General features: G+C 52.4%; 1 protein-coding gene across 2 annotated transcripts in view; it reads right to left on the bottom strand.

The window, feature by feature from the left end:
- Positions 1-16931, bottom strand: part of TYRO3 (TYRO3 protein tyrosine kinase) — a 41394-nt gene extending 24463 nt beyond the window's left edge. Inside the window, exons 1-5 of one of the 2 annotated variants that reach the window (XM_061998172.1) lie at positions 16441-16931; positions 12815-12998; positions 10479-10579; positions 5767-5937; positions 3051-3137 (exon numbers count right to left, since the gene is read on the bottom strand). In XM_061998172.1, the coding sequence (XP_061854156.1) occupies positions 3051-3137; positions 5767-5937; positions 10479-10579; positions 12815-12998; positions 16441-16510 (613 nt within the window). In that variant the 5' untranslated portion in view covers positions 16511-16931. The remainder of the gene's footprint in view (positions 1-3050; positions 3138-5766; positions 5938-10478; positions 10580-12814; positions 12999-16440) is intronic. The other variant, XM_061998171.1, reaches the window with a different exon arrangement.
- Between the last annotated feature and the right edge of the window lie 1018 nt (positions 16932-17949).

The raw sequence follows: 17949 nt of genomic DNA, 5'->3' as shown, positions 1-17949 counted from the left end.
TTTTCTCTCTCTCCTAAGCTGTATCCAGTGGAAAAGTAATTGCAAGTCCTCCAGCTGCACCTTCTGGTCTGCCAGAGAGTACCTTTGTCTCTCAGTGTACTGAGGATAACCACAACACTGCCTTCAGCATCTTCACAGGGCTATCTCCAAGGAGAAATGCACAGACCAAAGCCCCCCTTTCAGGTCTCTCCAGGGGGCCTAGAGGAGAGGATGGGGCAGGGAATAGATGGTGCCACAGATTAACCCTATAAAGCCTTTGTTGCCCTGTTAACCAGTTACCAGGATCCAGAGCAAGGAGCTGCCACCCAGATAAGAACAGTGTGTGTGGGTGGGAGGAGGGGCAGCAGAGCAGGGGTCTGGGATGGGGTCTGCTTTCCAGTGAGAGGTCTTTGTGACACTTTTCTGTGTCTTAGTTTCCTTCCCTTTTGATGTTGGGTGCTCAGGTTTGTAAGGCTGGGGAAGAAGCTTACTCTCACCGCTTACTTGGGTATCACTGAAACATTGCCCTTGACTCAAGTCTTCTGTAAATGTCTTTGGAAGTCTCAGGTTTAGCAAGATGTCCAGCAGGGGATGGCAGACCCAAGGGAGATACAGGCTGTGATCCCAGTGAGAACAAATCATCAACTAACACATCCACTCTGCAGTGGAGACAGCCTCCAAAGACAGTCAGCTTGCCAGCAACTTCCCCTAGCTCTGGAATTCATAGAAGGGACAGATGCATTTCCCCAGTATCCCCTGGGGAAAAAAACCCAACCCCTCTGTGTGGTTGTTTCCTGTTGTGCTATGAAACATGAGCTACAACCCCTAAACTTTTAGGCACACACATGAAGGAGAGTTGAGCCAGTATGAAAACAGGACCTTGAGTGCTATGATGAGAGTTAACTTCCTTTGTGCTTGCAGAGTGGTTGGAACAATGGGGCTTTGTGCACATCTAGGGACTGTGGGCTACAATAACAGTAATTTTCTGCTTGGAGTACACCCAGCACATTGTGGGCACTACAGAGAACAGATAATGAACAGCAAATAGGAAGAAATGTTAACAGTTGGTAAATGCCCTCACAAAAATATTTGCCTCTGGAAACAGAGAAGAAACAAACTGTTTAATAAATTGTAGGAGGACTGGAGCCCTCATTGGCAGATGGATCTGTGTGAGAGAGGAAGGCCCTGGCCATGCATGTACAGACCACTGCTCCCAGGAGTAATTCTATTGAAGCCCAGATGTTCACAGGATCAAGGACTAAACCAATACTATCTGGGCCTGCTCCCGTTCCTGCTGATGTCCTTGTTAGGAGCTTTGCTTTCCTTTTAACAGGGGTTGTACTAGATCCTCAAAACTTTTGCTCTTTAGGACAGCCTGACCGCATCCCTGAGTTATAAAAACTACTCTTAGACATACCTTTGGGGTATTACAGTCAGAACCTTTATGACTACAGCGTGGGACTTGCTATTTAAAACCTGCTTTTTTACCTTACAAGTGTATGATGGTGACATAGCACAGAACCACAGAATCCGAGGGGCTGGAAGGGAGCTGCAAAGCTCACCCAGTGCAACCCCCCTGCCAGAGCAGCAGCACCTAGAGCAGGGCACACAGGAACTCATCCAGCTGGGGTTGGAATGGCTCCAGAGAAGGAGCCTCCACAGCCCATCTGGGCAGCCCCTGCCAGTGCTCCCTCACCTCAACAGGGAAGAAGCTTTGCCTTGTGTTTCTTTGCAACCTCTTCTGTTGCAGCTTGTCCCCGTTGCCCCTTGTCCTATCACTGGCCAACACTGAGAACAGCCTGGCTCCATCCTCCTGACATCTCCCAGACAGGTTGTGTGGATTCTTTAGCTGATGATCAACACCTATGGAGCGCTTCTGGCTAAAGGCAACTGCTGGGAACTGTGAGAACTGAGACCTTTACCCCATCCCCTTCCCAATGGTTAAACAAAGTTTAAAATATCTGTGTTAACATTAAAAAAAAAAAGAGCTTGTTTCCACTAAGTGTTCCTTCAAATTACAGCTTGATGAGACTTTTAAAAAGCACCACAGCTTTGGGAACTCAGCTCTATCCCAGGATAAAAATATCCACGGAAGATCTCTTCCACAGTAAGCAATTCCCCTGGGTAAACAAGCCTGGAAGGCAACAACTCCAAACACTTTTATATGAAGTTATAAATCTCACTGGTCTAGCACACTGCATTCCTGGCATAGCACCACTATGTCCTGAAGAAACATCCACTGTAAGGGCACTAGAGATTTCCAGCTAGATTTGAAGCTTCAACGAACGTGAGCTAATGCGAGTGTGAGCTGTGACACAGGCAGGGACGCTTGCTCCCCTTTGCACTGGGCAATAAGCTGCCACTTGGAACACAGGACTTTTGTGCCTCTCCTGCGACTGAGAGTCGTGGCATTTAAAGCACAACTAAAAATTCAACTGCAGAAGCATCTCAAGAGGAAGAGGAGAGGAAGGCTGATTGCTCTGATTATCCCTGTTTCGGTCACTTGGAGGAACGGAGGAAACGACAAGGTAGGGGCGTCCAAACGGCAACTGGGCACACTCAGGCCAGGAATTGCTTGTTTTCAAGGAGTTCTTGAAGAGCAAAGAATTTAAAAAGCAGCATCCATGAAACCAGTGCAGATGAGCAGACTTTGCTGGCCGCTGTTTTTTTTTTCAGCATCTAATGTGATGCCAAAAGCAGGCAGCAGAAGTAATGGCCTCTTTAGCTCTAACAAGACCCATCTATCTCCACAAAGGAAATACTTCCCCAGCTTCATCTCAGGCAAACAATTTGGCTGCCCTGACTCTCTCCTACTCAAGTGAAAAACCTGTTATTTGACATCCCATTTCCACTCTGAATCAGATGTGGTTTATTCTCAGCAGCCTGGGACACAGCTTTGCATGGCAAGTGGGAGCTGCTGTTAGAGCACGGAGCATTGTCTCCAGAGCCGAGAGCTCCAGCCAGTGCTGGCTCCTGGCAGCTTTGAGACAATCCCTCACATTAAGAAGCCCTACTTTCCCTCCCCAGAGCACAAACCCAAGTCCCTTGCCCATTCTCTTGGGCTCTCTCACCTTTAATTTGAACAGTGGCTGTCCGAGATGAAGACAATCCCTTTACGTTGTGAGCTTCGCAGGAGAAAACTGTGCTTTGATTAATACCTGGAGATCAGCCAAAAAAAAGGAAACACAAACAACTATATAATCCAGCTTCAACCTTCAGCACAACTTCAATTGTGTGACACTCAGCTCAAGCTGTACAGGCAACTGGAAGGCTGAGCTGGGTGCCAATCAAAGGCACGTGGATTCCAATGCAACGAACGTGCTGAACGCAGTTGTATCAGAGAGAGAGTGGCAATGCAGAAAAGCTTCCACAAGAGCTTCAGAAAGTACTGAAAAAAGAAGGATGAATCTGGCTGAACAGCAGCTCACAGCACTCAGTAAAGGTGCACTGCCCACATCCTGGTGAGCACCTCTGTAGCAAGGATGGTGCTGAACCCTGTGCTTAGACAACGCTCAACACTCTGGGCCTCAGCCTTGTAACAACCACCTTGTAACTGGGCTATAAGCTGAGGCAAACTTCCAACCAGACACTGCAGATTTCAAGCTAATGCCAACCTGTCCCTCACCTTTTGGAGACAGGCAAGGGAAGAGGAAGCAAAGCCCTGCTGCATCAGCACCGAGGCGCTTTCCAGCGGTGACACAAGTGAGAGTCACTCTCCCTCTCTTCTGCAAGCATCCATCCCACAGGGCCTGAACAGGGCATCATACTGATGTGCATCTGCTCCAGGATGCATATTGGTAATGCTAATCAACCAGAACTGAGACAGATGAGCAAAGCTGCCTGGCCAAGTGTCCAGCATGTTTTCACTCAGCTTGGCCCTCTGTTGCCTTGTAAGGCTCTGTCTGAGGAACGTTGGCACGCTGTGGGCATACAGTTCCGAGGGAAAAAGGACTCAGAGCTGCACAGAGCAGCTTGCACCGTGCCTGTCTTTGCCCTTTGATGCATCTCCCAAGCCTGAGCTTCGTGGCATTGTGAAGGTGGCAGAGTGGAAGAGAGGACAGACTGCTATGAAATGGAAGCAAGTTATTTTAGCTTCTACCACTCACTCCAGTGAACCAGAGGGAAACGCTGCCAGCGGGCTGAAAGCCAGGCAGCAGAGCACAGCAGCACCTGACACTGTAGGCACATCCCAAAGACAGAACCAAACATAGCCCTGCCCTGAGGAAAACACAAGGCAAGGTCTCCTAGCACCACCACTAGCACTGCTTTCCAAATGCAAAGGTCCTTCTACCAAACCAAGCCCTTGCTGAAGTCTCTGTTTGCTTTCTAGCCAGCGCTACTCAGTATTCGCTTCAGAACCTGAGGCTTTCTTTAGCTAGCAATGCTTGTTTCCTTACCAACTGTCTTTTTTGACATGCTGGGTCAATCTGAGCATACAGCTGGTGTCCTGCTACACTCTCTGTTGCAAAGACAAGATCTGCCTGAGGGACATCCCAAAGAACACCGAGAGGGGGTGAAGAAAGGTGCTGGTGCCAAAAACACAACCCTGGTTCCTCGATTGAACTGCTAAGGAGCAAGTCTCCAGGTCTCCAGGCCACTGGTCCATGAAGACAGAAGCCTTAAGGAGCACCGTGGGATGAATTCAGTGGAGGAAGGGAGACATTCTTTTTACTGTCTTTCCTCTCTTGACTGCCAATCTTTCCAGCTTCCATTTCAACAGACATACTGTATCATAAGGGAGCACTTTTCCTTTCCAACTTGGAAGAGCACCCAGTGGCTACATAAGAGAGGGAGCAGATGATAAAACCATTGCAAATCATAAACCAGGTTTTGATTTGCATATAAATTAGGTTCTAAAGGAAGGCTTAATAGGATTGGGTAGCTCAAAGGATGACCAAAGATGTACAGAAAGAAACTCCCCGTGGGTGTCACTGTATCAACACTGACGAAGAGGCACCAGACATGACTCTTAGTCATAAAACCTTCTCTTTCTAAATAGCTCCTTTGACTTTGGCTCAGGCCTACTGAGAATCACAAAACAGCAGCAAAGAGAAGAAGCAACGCAAAGCTGTTGGACAATTAGAACAAAGTTACCTGTAAGAGGCAATGACAAGAATAGCTGCAGCCAGGTCCTGGTAGGTACATCTCCCTTCCCTGCAAGGCCTCATTACCTACTGGGTCCTGAGTTCTTGAGCTGACGCTGCTGGGGAAGGCAGTGTCTGCCCTGGCCAAATCTTGGTCTCTGGGGATCCCAACCAGCCCACTACAGCACCACTCTAAAACCACCACACAGTTACAAGAGGAGGTCAGGTTTTCATGATACAAGCACTCAGAAAGCCTACAAGAACAGAGAGGAGGGGGAAGGAGAGGCGAAAGCAGCATGTGACAAGGCTGTGCACAGAAGGAGAAGGTGACATCTGTTACATGTGAATGTGTGGAGGTTTCCAAGACAAATGTCAGAGTCACTTAATGTGACCATGAACACCCTGCACGAGGTGGAACACAAGAGGGACCCAAGGCACCACCTGTCCAGCAGCACTTTCCCCACGGTGCCAGCCCCAGCCAAGCTCTGTAAGAGCCTGTGTGCCTCAAGCCAGCAGAAATACACAGGGTAACAAGCACCCTTCAAGATGATCTGTACATGATCGTGATCTCTGAACCCTCAATGTACAGTCAAAGACCACTCTCAGACTATGTAGCTACCCAGAATCACTAGGCATGATCAGAAGAGAGCTCTCCTCCTCTTCTGCAGCTCAAGGTGATCCCTTGCATTGGCAGCAGCCTTACCTGACACATTTAAGATGGAGGGGGAGATGTCTGGAAGCCCCACTCTAGAATCTCCCATCCACCAGACAATTGTCACTGGTTCAGGGGGACCAACAGCAGCACAGGCCATATGAAATGGGACATTAGGGGACACGGACACATCCTCAGGTTCCACAGTAAAGTAGGGCACACCTAGAAAAGCAACAGACAAGTGATAGTAACTGGAGAGACTCCTTCTGTCTCTTGTTTATTTCCACTAATAACAGTGCCCAACACCAGACATCCATCTACTCTGCCCCTTGGCCTAATCCAACTCCTTCCAAGCCCTTCATAAAAAGCAAAGGTCAGATCTGCTGGATCACCTCTGAGCGTGAATGTCCACACTGTCCTACCAGGAGCCAGAGAGACAAGAGTGCTCGCCTCCAAACGCCTTTGAGGAGCCTCTCTCACCGAGCCTCCCTCAAGACTCCCCTATGAAATAGCTTTTAGTGGCAGTATCTGCTTCATTTTTCACCTGGAGAGACTGAAGTTTAAAGAAACCACAATCAATAAGTTCAGTGGTGGCAGCCACCACTTTAAAAGACGCTGAATCCAGCTGCAGATACCGTGCATTAAAAACTAAAGCTTGTGAACACGTTGGACTAGAGCCTCTAACAAACCCATGAATGAGGAAAGCAATCCCCTCAGTGAGAGACAGGGATCATTTACAATGCTCTCTCCACAGCTTAATTGACTGGAGCTGCCTTCCAGCATGTTCCAGCAGCACGAGAACCAGGCTGCCTCGGAGTCAGGGGCAATTTGTTTCAGAGCTGAAGGCCATCCACGGGCACAGCTCTCTTGATTAACTATGTTCCCACTGTGGAAAGACTCCTGCTTGGTACAACAGGCCTTAGATCAGGCCCAGAGGGAGCAAAATGCAGCTGCAATGCTATCTATCTCACATCATCTCTAAGTGGCAATAGCTGAGTTTAACTCCTCACATCAAGAGATGCGTTTCCTTTTATGGGCAAGGTCAAAATTCTTGTGGCTTCAGTGCTTCAAACCAGTAACACAAAATTCACCATGCAGCAGCAGCACTGGCCCTGCAGGACAGCCAGCACGTGCAGCTGGGGAGGAGCTGAGAGCTGGGGGGAAACATCCAGTTCCCTTTCACACCCAAACCTTTGGGTGTCAAGCAGAGATGCTACCAGCTGCACCCACACCACAGCCAGGCATTCTGAGCTGGAAGCAGCGTGTCCTGGAAGTCTGCTGCCTCACAGAAATGGGGGAACTGGAAACATGATGTGTTCACGTGCTTAAATCCCACTGTCTGTCCCTGCCCAAAGCAGCTCCACTTGGTTTGGCAGATGCTGAGCACCTCCAACAGCAGGCAACTGACATAAAACACCAGCTAAAAGAGGTGTCCTCAGCCTTTTGCTGACTCTCCAGTCACTGTTTGTGTCTTTCAGGTGACAGTTTGTGCCTTCCTCACTTCCTTGCCCCTCCCTTTAGTGTGGCAAGTAAATGAACAAACTAAAGTCTAAAGATAGGTCACCTCAAGAATGATGGTGGCTATCTGTGCAAAGGTCAGTCAAAGCTCAGGACAAGTACATCCATCACCATGACTTACTGCTGGTGCTTTTGCTTACACGTTTGGTTTTTCTTTTATTGCAGTCATTCACAAACAATAAAAGTGAATACACTTTGCAGATACCAGCTGTGACACCTCCACCTTCTTTGCCCTCCTTTTCCAAGGAATATTAAAAGGGAAAATATCTTTGTTTCTTCTACCTGTGAGCGGGATCCCTGAACCCCGTCCCTTTGCCACAGCACCCAAGGTAGCTTTTCAGGAGGATCCTGCCCAGCACAGCAGGTTTTCTCACTTTGGGAGCAACAAGACCATAATTAAGAGCTCCCATAGCCGAGGGAGTGCAGCTGACTCATCCAGCCCAGGAACGTGCTCTGCCCCTGGACCTCTGCTGCCTGCACACCTCCCTGTCTGCAATACATGCAGCCTCCCAGTTCCTGGTAGGAGAGGTGGGTGCCAGCACCATGCAGGCACTAAGCAGCCAAAAGCCAGGACATCAGTGGCAAAGCAAGGACATGAGGCTGTCAGCTCCCTCTGCCAAGCCAGCATCCAGCCCACAGGGCTGATCTGAGTGGGTTTTTTTTTCCCATTCAGTATTCAGACAGTGATAACTCAGCAGGACGTGTCCATACAGGTGTGGTTTGGGCTCTGACTGGAGCCAGTAGCCTCAGGAACAACCACCCAGCTGTAATTTCAGAGGGCAAGTTCTGTAAGAAACACAATCCATGTTTTTAAGATGGTGACACTCCACAGAGTGCCTCTTGGGTTACCCCCCTGGGCATCAAAAGCTATCGTGTTCTCTGCAAGGCCAGAGCCTAGTTTTTAAACCAGAGCACAGTTTCAAAATCATTTTGGGTTTGTAAATTCCAAAGAGTGTTTTGTAAGACCAAACATTTCAGCTGTTTTACAAAGACAGGTCAAATATCATGGCTAGGAATTCTGCCTGATGCAGACTACCTCCATGGATCCCAAGGCAGATATTGGACAGCACAGGGATCCATTCACACTCACTTTGAGATCACCAGTAGCCCACACTTGTTCTGTGTAGCACTGAAGCCTGTCAGCACCTACTGAGGGCTGCAAATAACGAGAGTAAAGATCCTCTCTCCACGAGCCTGCAACGTGCCCTCGTGGGCAAGAAGCCAATGGCAGCCTGGGGGCAGCAAGAAGAGTGCGGGCAGCAGGGCCAGGGAGGTTCTGCTCCCCCTCTGCTCTGCCCTGGTGAGGCCTCAGCTGGAGTCCTGTGTCCAGTGCTGGGCTCCCCAGCTCCAGAGGGACAGGGAACTGCTGGAGAGAGGCCAGTGCAGGGCCACCAAGATCATCAGGGCACTGGAGCATCTTCCTTGTGAGGAAAGGCTGTGGGACCTGGGGCTGTTTAGTCTGGAGGAGGCTGAGGGGGGAGCTCATTAACATTTACAAATATCTCAGTGGTGGGTGTCAGGAGGTTGGGGCAGCACTTGTTTTTCTGTTGTACCCAGTGACAGGACAAGGGGTGATGGGAAGAAGCTGCAACACCAAAAGTTCCATTGAAACATAAGCAAAAACTTGTTTGGTGCTGAGGTGAGAGAGCCCTGGCCCAGGCTGCCCAGGGAGGCTGTGGAGGCTCCTGCTCTGGAGGTTTCCAAACCCACCTGGACACATTCCTGTGTGACCTGATCTAGGTGGAGCTGCTTTGGCAGGGGGGTTGGACTGGCTGATCTCTAAAGGCCCCTTCCAACCCCCACCATGCTGTGATTCTGTGCCCAGGGAAGAAGCACACCCAGAGACCCCAGTGAAGGTGGGGCTGATAGGCTTTGGCATTCCCTGCTGTTTTCTCATGCCAACAGCTGGTGTATTTTTAAAAATCCTCCCTGTATCACTACTTGTTATGTTTTAATTTCATCCCCTAACTCCCCCTTCACGTGACTAGTGACCAGTTCAAGTGGAACTGGCTCCTACCACACTTGCTTTTCTCACGACGGCACCTAGCTGCATTTGTTCAGCTTACACTTCCCCTGCAAGCTGTGGCCTCCGTGCTCCATGCTCCCCCTCGCCTAATTGCAGCCACATTTTGTGACTTGGATATTTTTGCTACTCCAGTGTTCTTTGCCTGGGCTATCCAGAAAGGTTCCATTGTTTTTCAGATGGCTTAACACACTGAGCTACCCAACCACTCCTAACCCCCCCCAGCGTGGAAATGCAGTGCCTCTGGGGCAGGCCTCGGTAATGGAAACTCTGCACAACGGAGTGTTTTGCTCTCCAGCTGAAAATGTAGGTGGACAAAAGGCTGGGATTTATGGAAGGCAGCAGGTAGGCATTCCTGTTCCCCAGGAGAACTGCTGTGGATGTTTCTGAGGCCCTGAGTGAGTGAAACCCTTGCTGTAAAACACCTGGGTCACGCCACTTGCCACAACACCCTCCCTGCCCTGTCTCTTTAAGACTGTTGATTTGGTTCTGGTCCAAAATGTTACTCATACCACTCAAAAACCCTCTTATTGCTGCAAATGCACTGCTGCCGTCAACTTCCTCACCAAACACTGAGCTATCCTACGACTGCCAGCTTCTGAGGACCCAACACACTCATGGCTCAAGGGAAACAAAACCAGAGACAGCAAGAAGCCACCAACCCACACTGCCTTGGGCAACCATGTAGAAGTTACTATCGGTCAGACAAGACTGGACAAAACAGTGGCACATGGAACAGTCAAGGTGAAGAGCTGATAGACAGCATTTTCTCCTGAAACCCAGAATTTGGCTTAAACCCTACCTTGCCCTCAAAGACCTGTTTGGCTGACACACACAACCAGGCAGTCACCTTGCTCTGAGAAGTAGGTTGGACCAGATGATGGCTATGGATCCCTTTCAACTTGAATTACCCCATCATTCTACCAATTCTTTGGAGACAAAAGCAACAATGGATCAAAGGGCTGGAAAGAAACGTGTGGGGGGAAAAGGATCTTGTTTCCTAATGTGCCAAAATAAAGCCAGAAGGTAACGAACTGCCAGCTCTGCTCCTTGAATCTGCTCTCCTGTTTCTCACTCCTGCCCCTGTAGTGATCTCACTGCAGTTAGCAGCAGTTCAGATCCAAGAAGCCTGTCACTGGAGCAATCTGCTCTCACCACTTCCACCTAGAGCATATTGGTGGGTCAGCCCTGAAAGGAAACCAGCACTACTACTCCTCCTTACCTTCCACTATGAGCCACACTTGCTGTGATTCTTCCTTCTTCCCCCCGTGCTCAACCTGGCACCAGTACTTCCCAGAATCTGTCCGCTCGACGGATTTCAAGCTGAAAAAAGTCAAAAGCCACATGGATATTTTACGTGGATAAAGCATATTTTTGCCCCAAAGGACCCTCCAGTGTTTGGCAAACCAGATGCACGGACAACACCCACTGAGACGCAGACAGCTCTGAGGAGGAAGGCAACAGGTGGCCAGCACAAAGTGTGTGGCAAAATAGCAGAGACGGGAGGAGGCTCCTCTCTGAAGAGGATGGAGGGAAGCACAGCAGAGGAGAGCAGAGCAGAGAACCTTCCTCCAAAACATCCTCACAGAAAACTCATCACTTGTGTCCTCTGAGGATAGGAAGGGGTTGGTCACCTCGACCCCAGACCATGACTCTAGCTAGCCTTCCAGAGCAACAGCCTGGCCAGCAACGTCAGGCTACCAGGAAACTCCAACTCACAAACCTTCAGCAAGCCTGGCTGTTCTGCTTCAGGTGACAGGACTGCTGACAGCCTCATCCAGGAACAGATGGGTCAGAAATGGGCTCCCCTTGCCTCAGCTGCATTCACTGTTACTCTTATCCCAGGAGCACCTCACAGTGTGAAACTCCTTGGGCCTCTCAATTTGTGATTTCAAGGGGTTCTGCTGTCCTACTCCCACACAGGACCTCACCCTACGAGCTCTTCTGTGTCCTCCCTTGCTCAGCAACAGCCTCCCTTTTGAGAAGATGTATCCAAGCAGGGAAAGGCAGTCATAGGAATGAGCAGCATTCAACTCACGGGCCTCCAGTTCAGGGGAAAGCTCTGCTCCTTGCTCCACCCCTGGAAATCTGTGGTATATTCATTGCCACTGGCAACCTGAGGTGACTAAGGGCAGAACTGGGTCCCAAAGCAACAAGGTCTCAGCTACCAAAGGCACCAACATGACTCTGAGCACCTGTCAAGGTACCAATGTTGATTGCCCCGCCATGGGATGTGCAGCCATGCCTCTGATGCCATGCAGGGAACCTCAGCAGACATTCTGGCTGCCTTTCTAACACTAGCAGTCTACCCTGGGAAAGAGAAGAACATCTCAGGAAGGAAGACAGGAGAGGCAGAGTGGTTTCTGAAATGCACAAAACAGACCCACTACAGCCTGATTTTCAGAGCTGTACCTCAAATAGCACCAGCTGTCCCACTCACCCAGCCACACGTTCTGATACACAGCGATCGCTGCAGAGTCCCACAGCGGGTGCCAGAAATCATCACTTCAGGAGAAGAAAGGAAAAAGGAGAGAGAGAGAGAAATAGGGACACAACTAGTCCCAGCACCCTGCCTTAGCCCTGGTGCTGCAGAAAATTCCAAGTAGAGGAAAAGAAGTGAGAAAGGAGATCAGCAGGGACTGTGAAGAGCAAAGAGTGGAACTCAGGGGAAGGAAATGATACAGTTTCAAGACAAACTGTTCCCACAAAACAACGTTATGCAATAATGTTACTGGGCAGATTTCCCCCACCTCCCAGTCAAAATGTGCTTTAGCACAGAGACTTTTCATTGTTGGAATTGGAGACTGTGCAACCTCAACCCAAGAGGCCTAACAGCAGATGAAGCTGGGGCTCAAGGAAGAGCGATCCTCGGCCAGTGGACAGTTTTGAGCCCTCAGGGTGACAGCATGTTTGCTTGCACAAGCTCTCTTTGTGCACAGAAAAAGTCAGATCAGAACCTCATGTCCCGTTGAAGCCAGCACTTCCAGATCGAGCAGGCATTCCTCTTCTGCTGAAACAAAGGCAGAGAGAGCTGCTTTGCAACAGAGAGTTTTCATGCCTCTGAGTAGGGCAGCACCCATCCACGTAGTGCAAGTGTCTTGGAAAAGTCTGCCCAGAGATGGTTCAGGTGCCAAGCACTGCTCCCTGAAGAACGGAAGGGGATGTAGTCTGGGGAGTCTCAATTAATAGAGCAGATTGACAGCTTGAGAGAGAGTAAGAGAACAGAGCGAGTACGAGAGAAAAAACCTATCAATGTGAGTCAGAAAGAACTCAGTCTTCCTGCTGCATGGCAGAACGAGATGAGCAAATAAGGCAAGAGCATCCTTTCACCTACAAGTCACGTCTCGAGCATCACAAGCATCAGCAAAGCACCTGTCACCACATCAGCTGGGGAACCAATAGTGTTGGTTCCAGTGCACAAAAGCGAGCCCTCTGTGGCTTCAGTTCTGCTCCCAGCTATGCCCTTGCATAAGGACCCTGCCCCACGTAGGTATAGCTGACAGCAGAAAGCTGGGCTGTACTGTCCACCACATTCTTCCTTCTCTGCAGCTGCTGTACCTGAGGAAGCCGATCCAGTGCTGTTCATCCACTGGAATGTACACCTGGTCTACGCTTTGCACCACTGTTCCGTCCTTCATCCACAACATCTCGGGGTCTTCCATTCCCTCCAGGCTGCAATTTAGTTTCACAGGTTGACCCTGGGACACCTTTAATTTGATTGGAGGTCCTGTAAATTTCATACCTAAAAAAAGAAATACTACTCCGCCCCACCCCCAAGAAGAAGGGGGGTTGGAGTACAGCAAATTACTCTAGGTTGGTGGTCTGGAATTACACACCCTACCAGCACACGCTGCAGAGGGGTCTGTTAGTCTCAGCACTGCTCTACTACGTCTGCTAAGCAACAAAGACAAGCACTGAAAGCGCAACTGCTGGAGAGAAGTGGTGGCTCAGAGGGTACACGGGGCATTTTTCAACTCAAGTCAGAGCGGGGTGAGCTTCTGCAGAGCAGTGTCCAGGCACTCAGACCCGGAGGAAAACGCTGGCAGCTTTGCCGTGCCAGGGATCCAGCGGTGGGAAGCGTGTTCGCTCAACACCCTACCACACCTCCCCTCTTCTCCCCACGCTTCAATTTCAGCTACAGTGTTCCTGTGCTGCTAAGAAATCATTGTGCTTGCTCCATTGTGTGCGTTTGTAAAGAGCCGGGATGCAAGAAAGAATCAATTATGTCTCGTTATTCAGCGTCCGCTGTTCCTGGGCGGTACACAAAGCTCCTCTGCAATTTGCAAAGCCCATGCAAGCGGAGCCTATTCCCCAGCAGACCTCACCGAGGAGCACAACTGTTTACAAAGCAGATATTTCTGCCGTCTGCCGTGGGCGTGTGCTCAAGCGGGGCCTCCCTGACCCTCCGGGCCAGCCAAAGGACCACGCTGTACCCAGAGCTGCGGAGTTGGACCCGAAAGCAACAGGACCCGAGTGGGTGCAGCTGCTCGGCTTCACGTCCACACAGAAGTGATCAGAATTTGGCCCAGAGCACTGTCACACGTGTGGGCGGATGGGGAGTGTTTCCCTCAAGCAGAAGCAAATCTATGGAATGTGTTACCATGAGAAAACACAGAAGCCAACTATGTAAGCACATTGAAGTAAAGAAGGCATATAAATGAGGAGCCAGAGGATCAAAGGAGACTTTGGCAAAGCAGGAAGGTGGACAATCAATGCAAAGCCACTTTTGTTAAGGAGAATGGTCACTTCCTATGCGGTGGCACAGGTCTGACAGACAGGGACAGGTCTAGCCTAGTTCAACATTATGCCCTGGCAGTGGCCTCCACATCCTTCAGAAAAAAAATGCCTCCACTCCTGCCTGGCCACATATCACGGTATGTTACAACTTCCCCCAGCTCACTAGCTGGTTAGCTTCTCAGGGAGTGCTTCACCAGCCTACGGAGCCAGACAGGAAAACGTCAGTTGTGAAATCCAGAGTGCTACTAAGTAAGCAGCCCTGTTGCTCTCAAACTCTGTCACAGCCTCGCCAGTGATCTGACTGAGATTTCTCATGTGCCACTTCCCTTCTTGCCAAAACACCACCCTCCCACAGCCGTGAGGGCAGCACCTCACCGGGCAGAGCAGCAGCAGAGGGACTCCCAGCGTGGCCGTCCCAGCTGGTGGAAGAGGAAGCTGGCTGTGTGGGACCAGCCGGAGCTCAGCCACTGGCAGCCAGCACCCGGCGGGGCAGCAGTGGTCCAGGAGCAGTCCTGGAACACAGGCTGAAAGACTTCATGCCTTTCCTCAGCAAGATCCCCCAGCTTGTTAACAGCTGGTTTCTCACACTCAGCCTTTTGCCGTTCAGTCTGCTGGTATCATTTAATAACTTCACAGAGAGCACTGGAAAACTGGTAAGATGATCATTTAACTTGAGTTGCTACAGCTCATTTGCCGGGCTAAGGATTTAATGACTGTGGGTGAGGATGATCTAACCTCTCATTATTTAACTCATCTGTAACACAAATGACACGTCCCAGTGCAAGCCAGAGAGCACCCTCCCTTTCACCACTCACAATATTGGAATAAAACAGGAAAGCTTCGTGGCAGTTCTCTGTGTTCCAGAAAACCGATGTAGCCAGGCTGCTGGATGCGCTCACAATCTGACAGATACTTTCATTACAGGTGCCTTCACAGAAAATAACCCCCCAAACCTACTCAGCTTTCCTCAGACTGCCAGGCTGAAAGATTTAGCCACAGACTAAACAAAGAAGTGTTGTTAGAGACCCTTTATGGCTGTTGCTTCCCATACAAATTTATGATGGGGAAAATGAATATACAGTACAAGGGTTGAGCCCAAGCTGTAATTCTCCACATCACCCAAGTGTAACCCCTCCACCAAGAAATACAGATCAGAGATTTTTAATACACATTTTTTTGGACAAAGATCCAGTTTTAGCTGCTGCATCCCTTCCTGCACGTATCAGGAAGGAGCACACATGGATTTTAATTTCCACCTATGCTTCCTTCCACTCTCCCACTCGCGATTTCTCATCTGATACCATCCATACCAGCGCAAGAAACCATCTCATCCAAAGAAGTTCCTCCAAGCCCGTAAGAGCCGCGGGAGTTGAAACGTACAGCCAGGAAATGAAATGCTATTAAATATCTTACCAGGCAGTTGTCAGACAGAACTGACAGCGAACGAACATTCTGGTTGTCAAGTGACATATCTGCTTGTTTGTTTATTTAAACGTGTCACCTCTGAATATTTTGATTGCTTGGGCGAGGAGCATATTTTTTTGTTACGTTAATTTGTGAGTGGGGAGAAAGAGAGAGAGAGGCAGATGCCTTGCTCGTGGCACACCAACGGAAAGGGGTTTTTGCTCCTCAGCTTCCTTAGGACCCTGATCTAGCGACCCGGCTGCCCCGCAGTCCCTCCAGCCCGGGTCCCGCCCGCACGCCGTTCCACACGCGGCACGGAGCCCCAGCTCCCGCGAAGTCGGCCGGAGCTTCCTTCACCAGCACGCTGCTTCGCCCGCCGACTCGGGGGTGAAACTTCGCAAAATGAGCTCAGGAGGGAGAAATCAACAAAAGCCACTCAGGAATGCGTTAGCGCCCGGCTTTCCTCGGCCACGCTCCGCGCTAGGCAAATACCAGAACAATACCTCCGCAAACAAGGAGGAGGATTATTTGGGCTGCGACTTACTACTGGGTACTTGGGGGCAGGCGGGCGAGGCTCGCAGCACCCCGCACAGCCCGTGCTCCCCGCCGGGAGCAGCCGGCTCCCGACTGCCACGTCGCTGGTCCTACCGCTGGACTCACGGATGCTGCGGAGCCCCCCGCGCCCGGCCGTGAGGGGCGCGGACGGGGCCGAAATGCGCCGGCGCTGCCCCCCACCTGTGGCTGCCCGAGGCTCCGCGGCCGCCACGCCGGGCGGACCGTAAGGCTGGAGCCGTGCCAGGCCGCCCCTGCCCGGCCGCCGCTCCCCTCAGCGGGCTGCCGGCACCTGTGGAGGCGGCGCGGCGCGGGCTGCCCGCCGCGGGACGCGGCCGGCGAAGGGGAGCGGGCCCGGCGGACCCGTCCTCTCTCACGGCCCGGCAGCCGCTCCCGCCGCGCCGGGCGGGGGGCTCGGGGGCACTCCCCCGCCGCCCCTGGCCCTCGGCCACCTCTTCCCCCGCCGCCGGTGGGCTGTCAGCCCCTCTCACCTGCCACGATGGCCACGTCCCGGAGCGCCGCAGCCCACAGTCCCAGCAAGAGGAGCCGCGGGATCGCCATGCTCCGCTTCAGCTCCGTCGCTCCCGCACCACCATCGTCCCCGCTGCTGCCGGCGCCGCGGGGGGCTCCCGCTGCCAGCGCGGGCGGCGGCGACAGCGGCTACGGCAGCTCCGCGTCGCCGTCCGCCACCGCACTGCTCCCGGGAGCCTGCGGGGACGCTCAAACTTCTGTCTGCCGCTCCGGCCGGGGCGAGCGGGCGAGGCCCAGCCGCGGGGCGGGCGGGCGGGTCGGGGCCGGGCCGGCCGCTGGACGGTCTCCCCCTGCCGGCGCGCAGCCGCCGCGGACCCGTCCGTGTGTGTGTCTGTCCGTCCGTCAGTCCCTCCTGAGCCGCCGCCACCGCCGCCTTCTCCTTCAGGAAATGGCGCTCTCGGGCGGTCACCGAGCGCTGTGCTCCCCGTCTGACATCACGCTCATGAATATGCATCAGCCGGGCGCCCGCCGCCCCCAAAGCGGCGAATCGCCGCGCCCACCGCCCCCGCTGAGCTGCACCGGGACGGGACCGGGGGCGCGGAAGCCGCCGGCCCCGCCCCGCCCCGCCCCGCCCCGCGCCCGGGGCTCGCAGCCCTCGGGAGACCGGACCGAGGCGACGGGAGGGGGGAGTTCTGGAGGTGGTGCCCGCCGGGGGCTGCTCCACCGGCCGGCCTGGTTTACAGAGCGCCGGGAGCGGCTGACCCACATTCGAGGGAGCCGTCGGGGCACCGGGAAGGGGGCGAAAAACAAGCGGCATACTCCCCTACTTAGGGAAGCAAGAGGCCAGCCTGTACCCTCAAGGGGCCCCCACACACCCACCAGCCTCGCACGGGAGGACGGCTTGAGGCCATCATCGGGGGCCAGTCTTCCTCCCCAAACCAAGGCTGTCCCGGGATGAGCAGCGCCTCGCGTCAGGCGCACAGCACCCCCAGCCGCATCTCCTCCGCCCGGCCCTCTCCCGGCTCCTTGCCTCGGCCACGCCACCAGCTGGACTCCGGCTCCGATGACGCCGGCCGCCTCATCACGGTGCCTGATCCGTGGAGGAGTACCGGCAACATGAGATGTGCCAGTGCCCTTCAAGCAGGACCGTCTTGGCCTTGCCCTCTTTTCCTCCAGTGGAAAAGTAGGGAGATATCTGAGGAAAGAGATCTCTGCTGCCACAAAGTTACCAGCGAGGCGTGGAGAAAGTCACTGACAATGTAAAAAAATAACCTGTCGCTGCCTGTATGTAGGAGTTAGGGTGAGAATCTGGGTTGAAAGGCACCATAAGGAGCAATATTGTTAGCAGCTTTCAGCTCTGCCACAGCCATCGGCGTGCAACACTTACCCTGCGGCTCCTGCAATGCCCTGGGAAACTGGCTGCAGAGAGGAGCGCAGGGAAACAACGCTATCACCATCGGGGAGGTGGAGAAACTGAGGCACGACAAGCTCATGTCGTTCTCTCCCAAACTCTGGCGTTCCCTCCCTGC

This window comes from Colius striatus, chromosome 6 (genome assembly GCF_028858725.1).
Source record: "Colius striatus isolate bColStr4 chromosome 6, bColStr4.1.hap1, whole genome shotgun sequence".
Taxonomy (NCBI): domain Eukaryota; kingdom Metazoa; phylum Chordata; class Aves; order Coliiformes; family Coliidae; genus Colius; species Colius striatus.
This window is presented reverse-complemented; position numbering and strand designations above follow the sequence as displayed.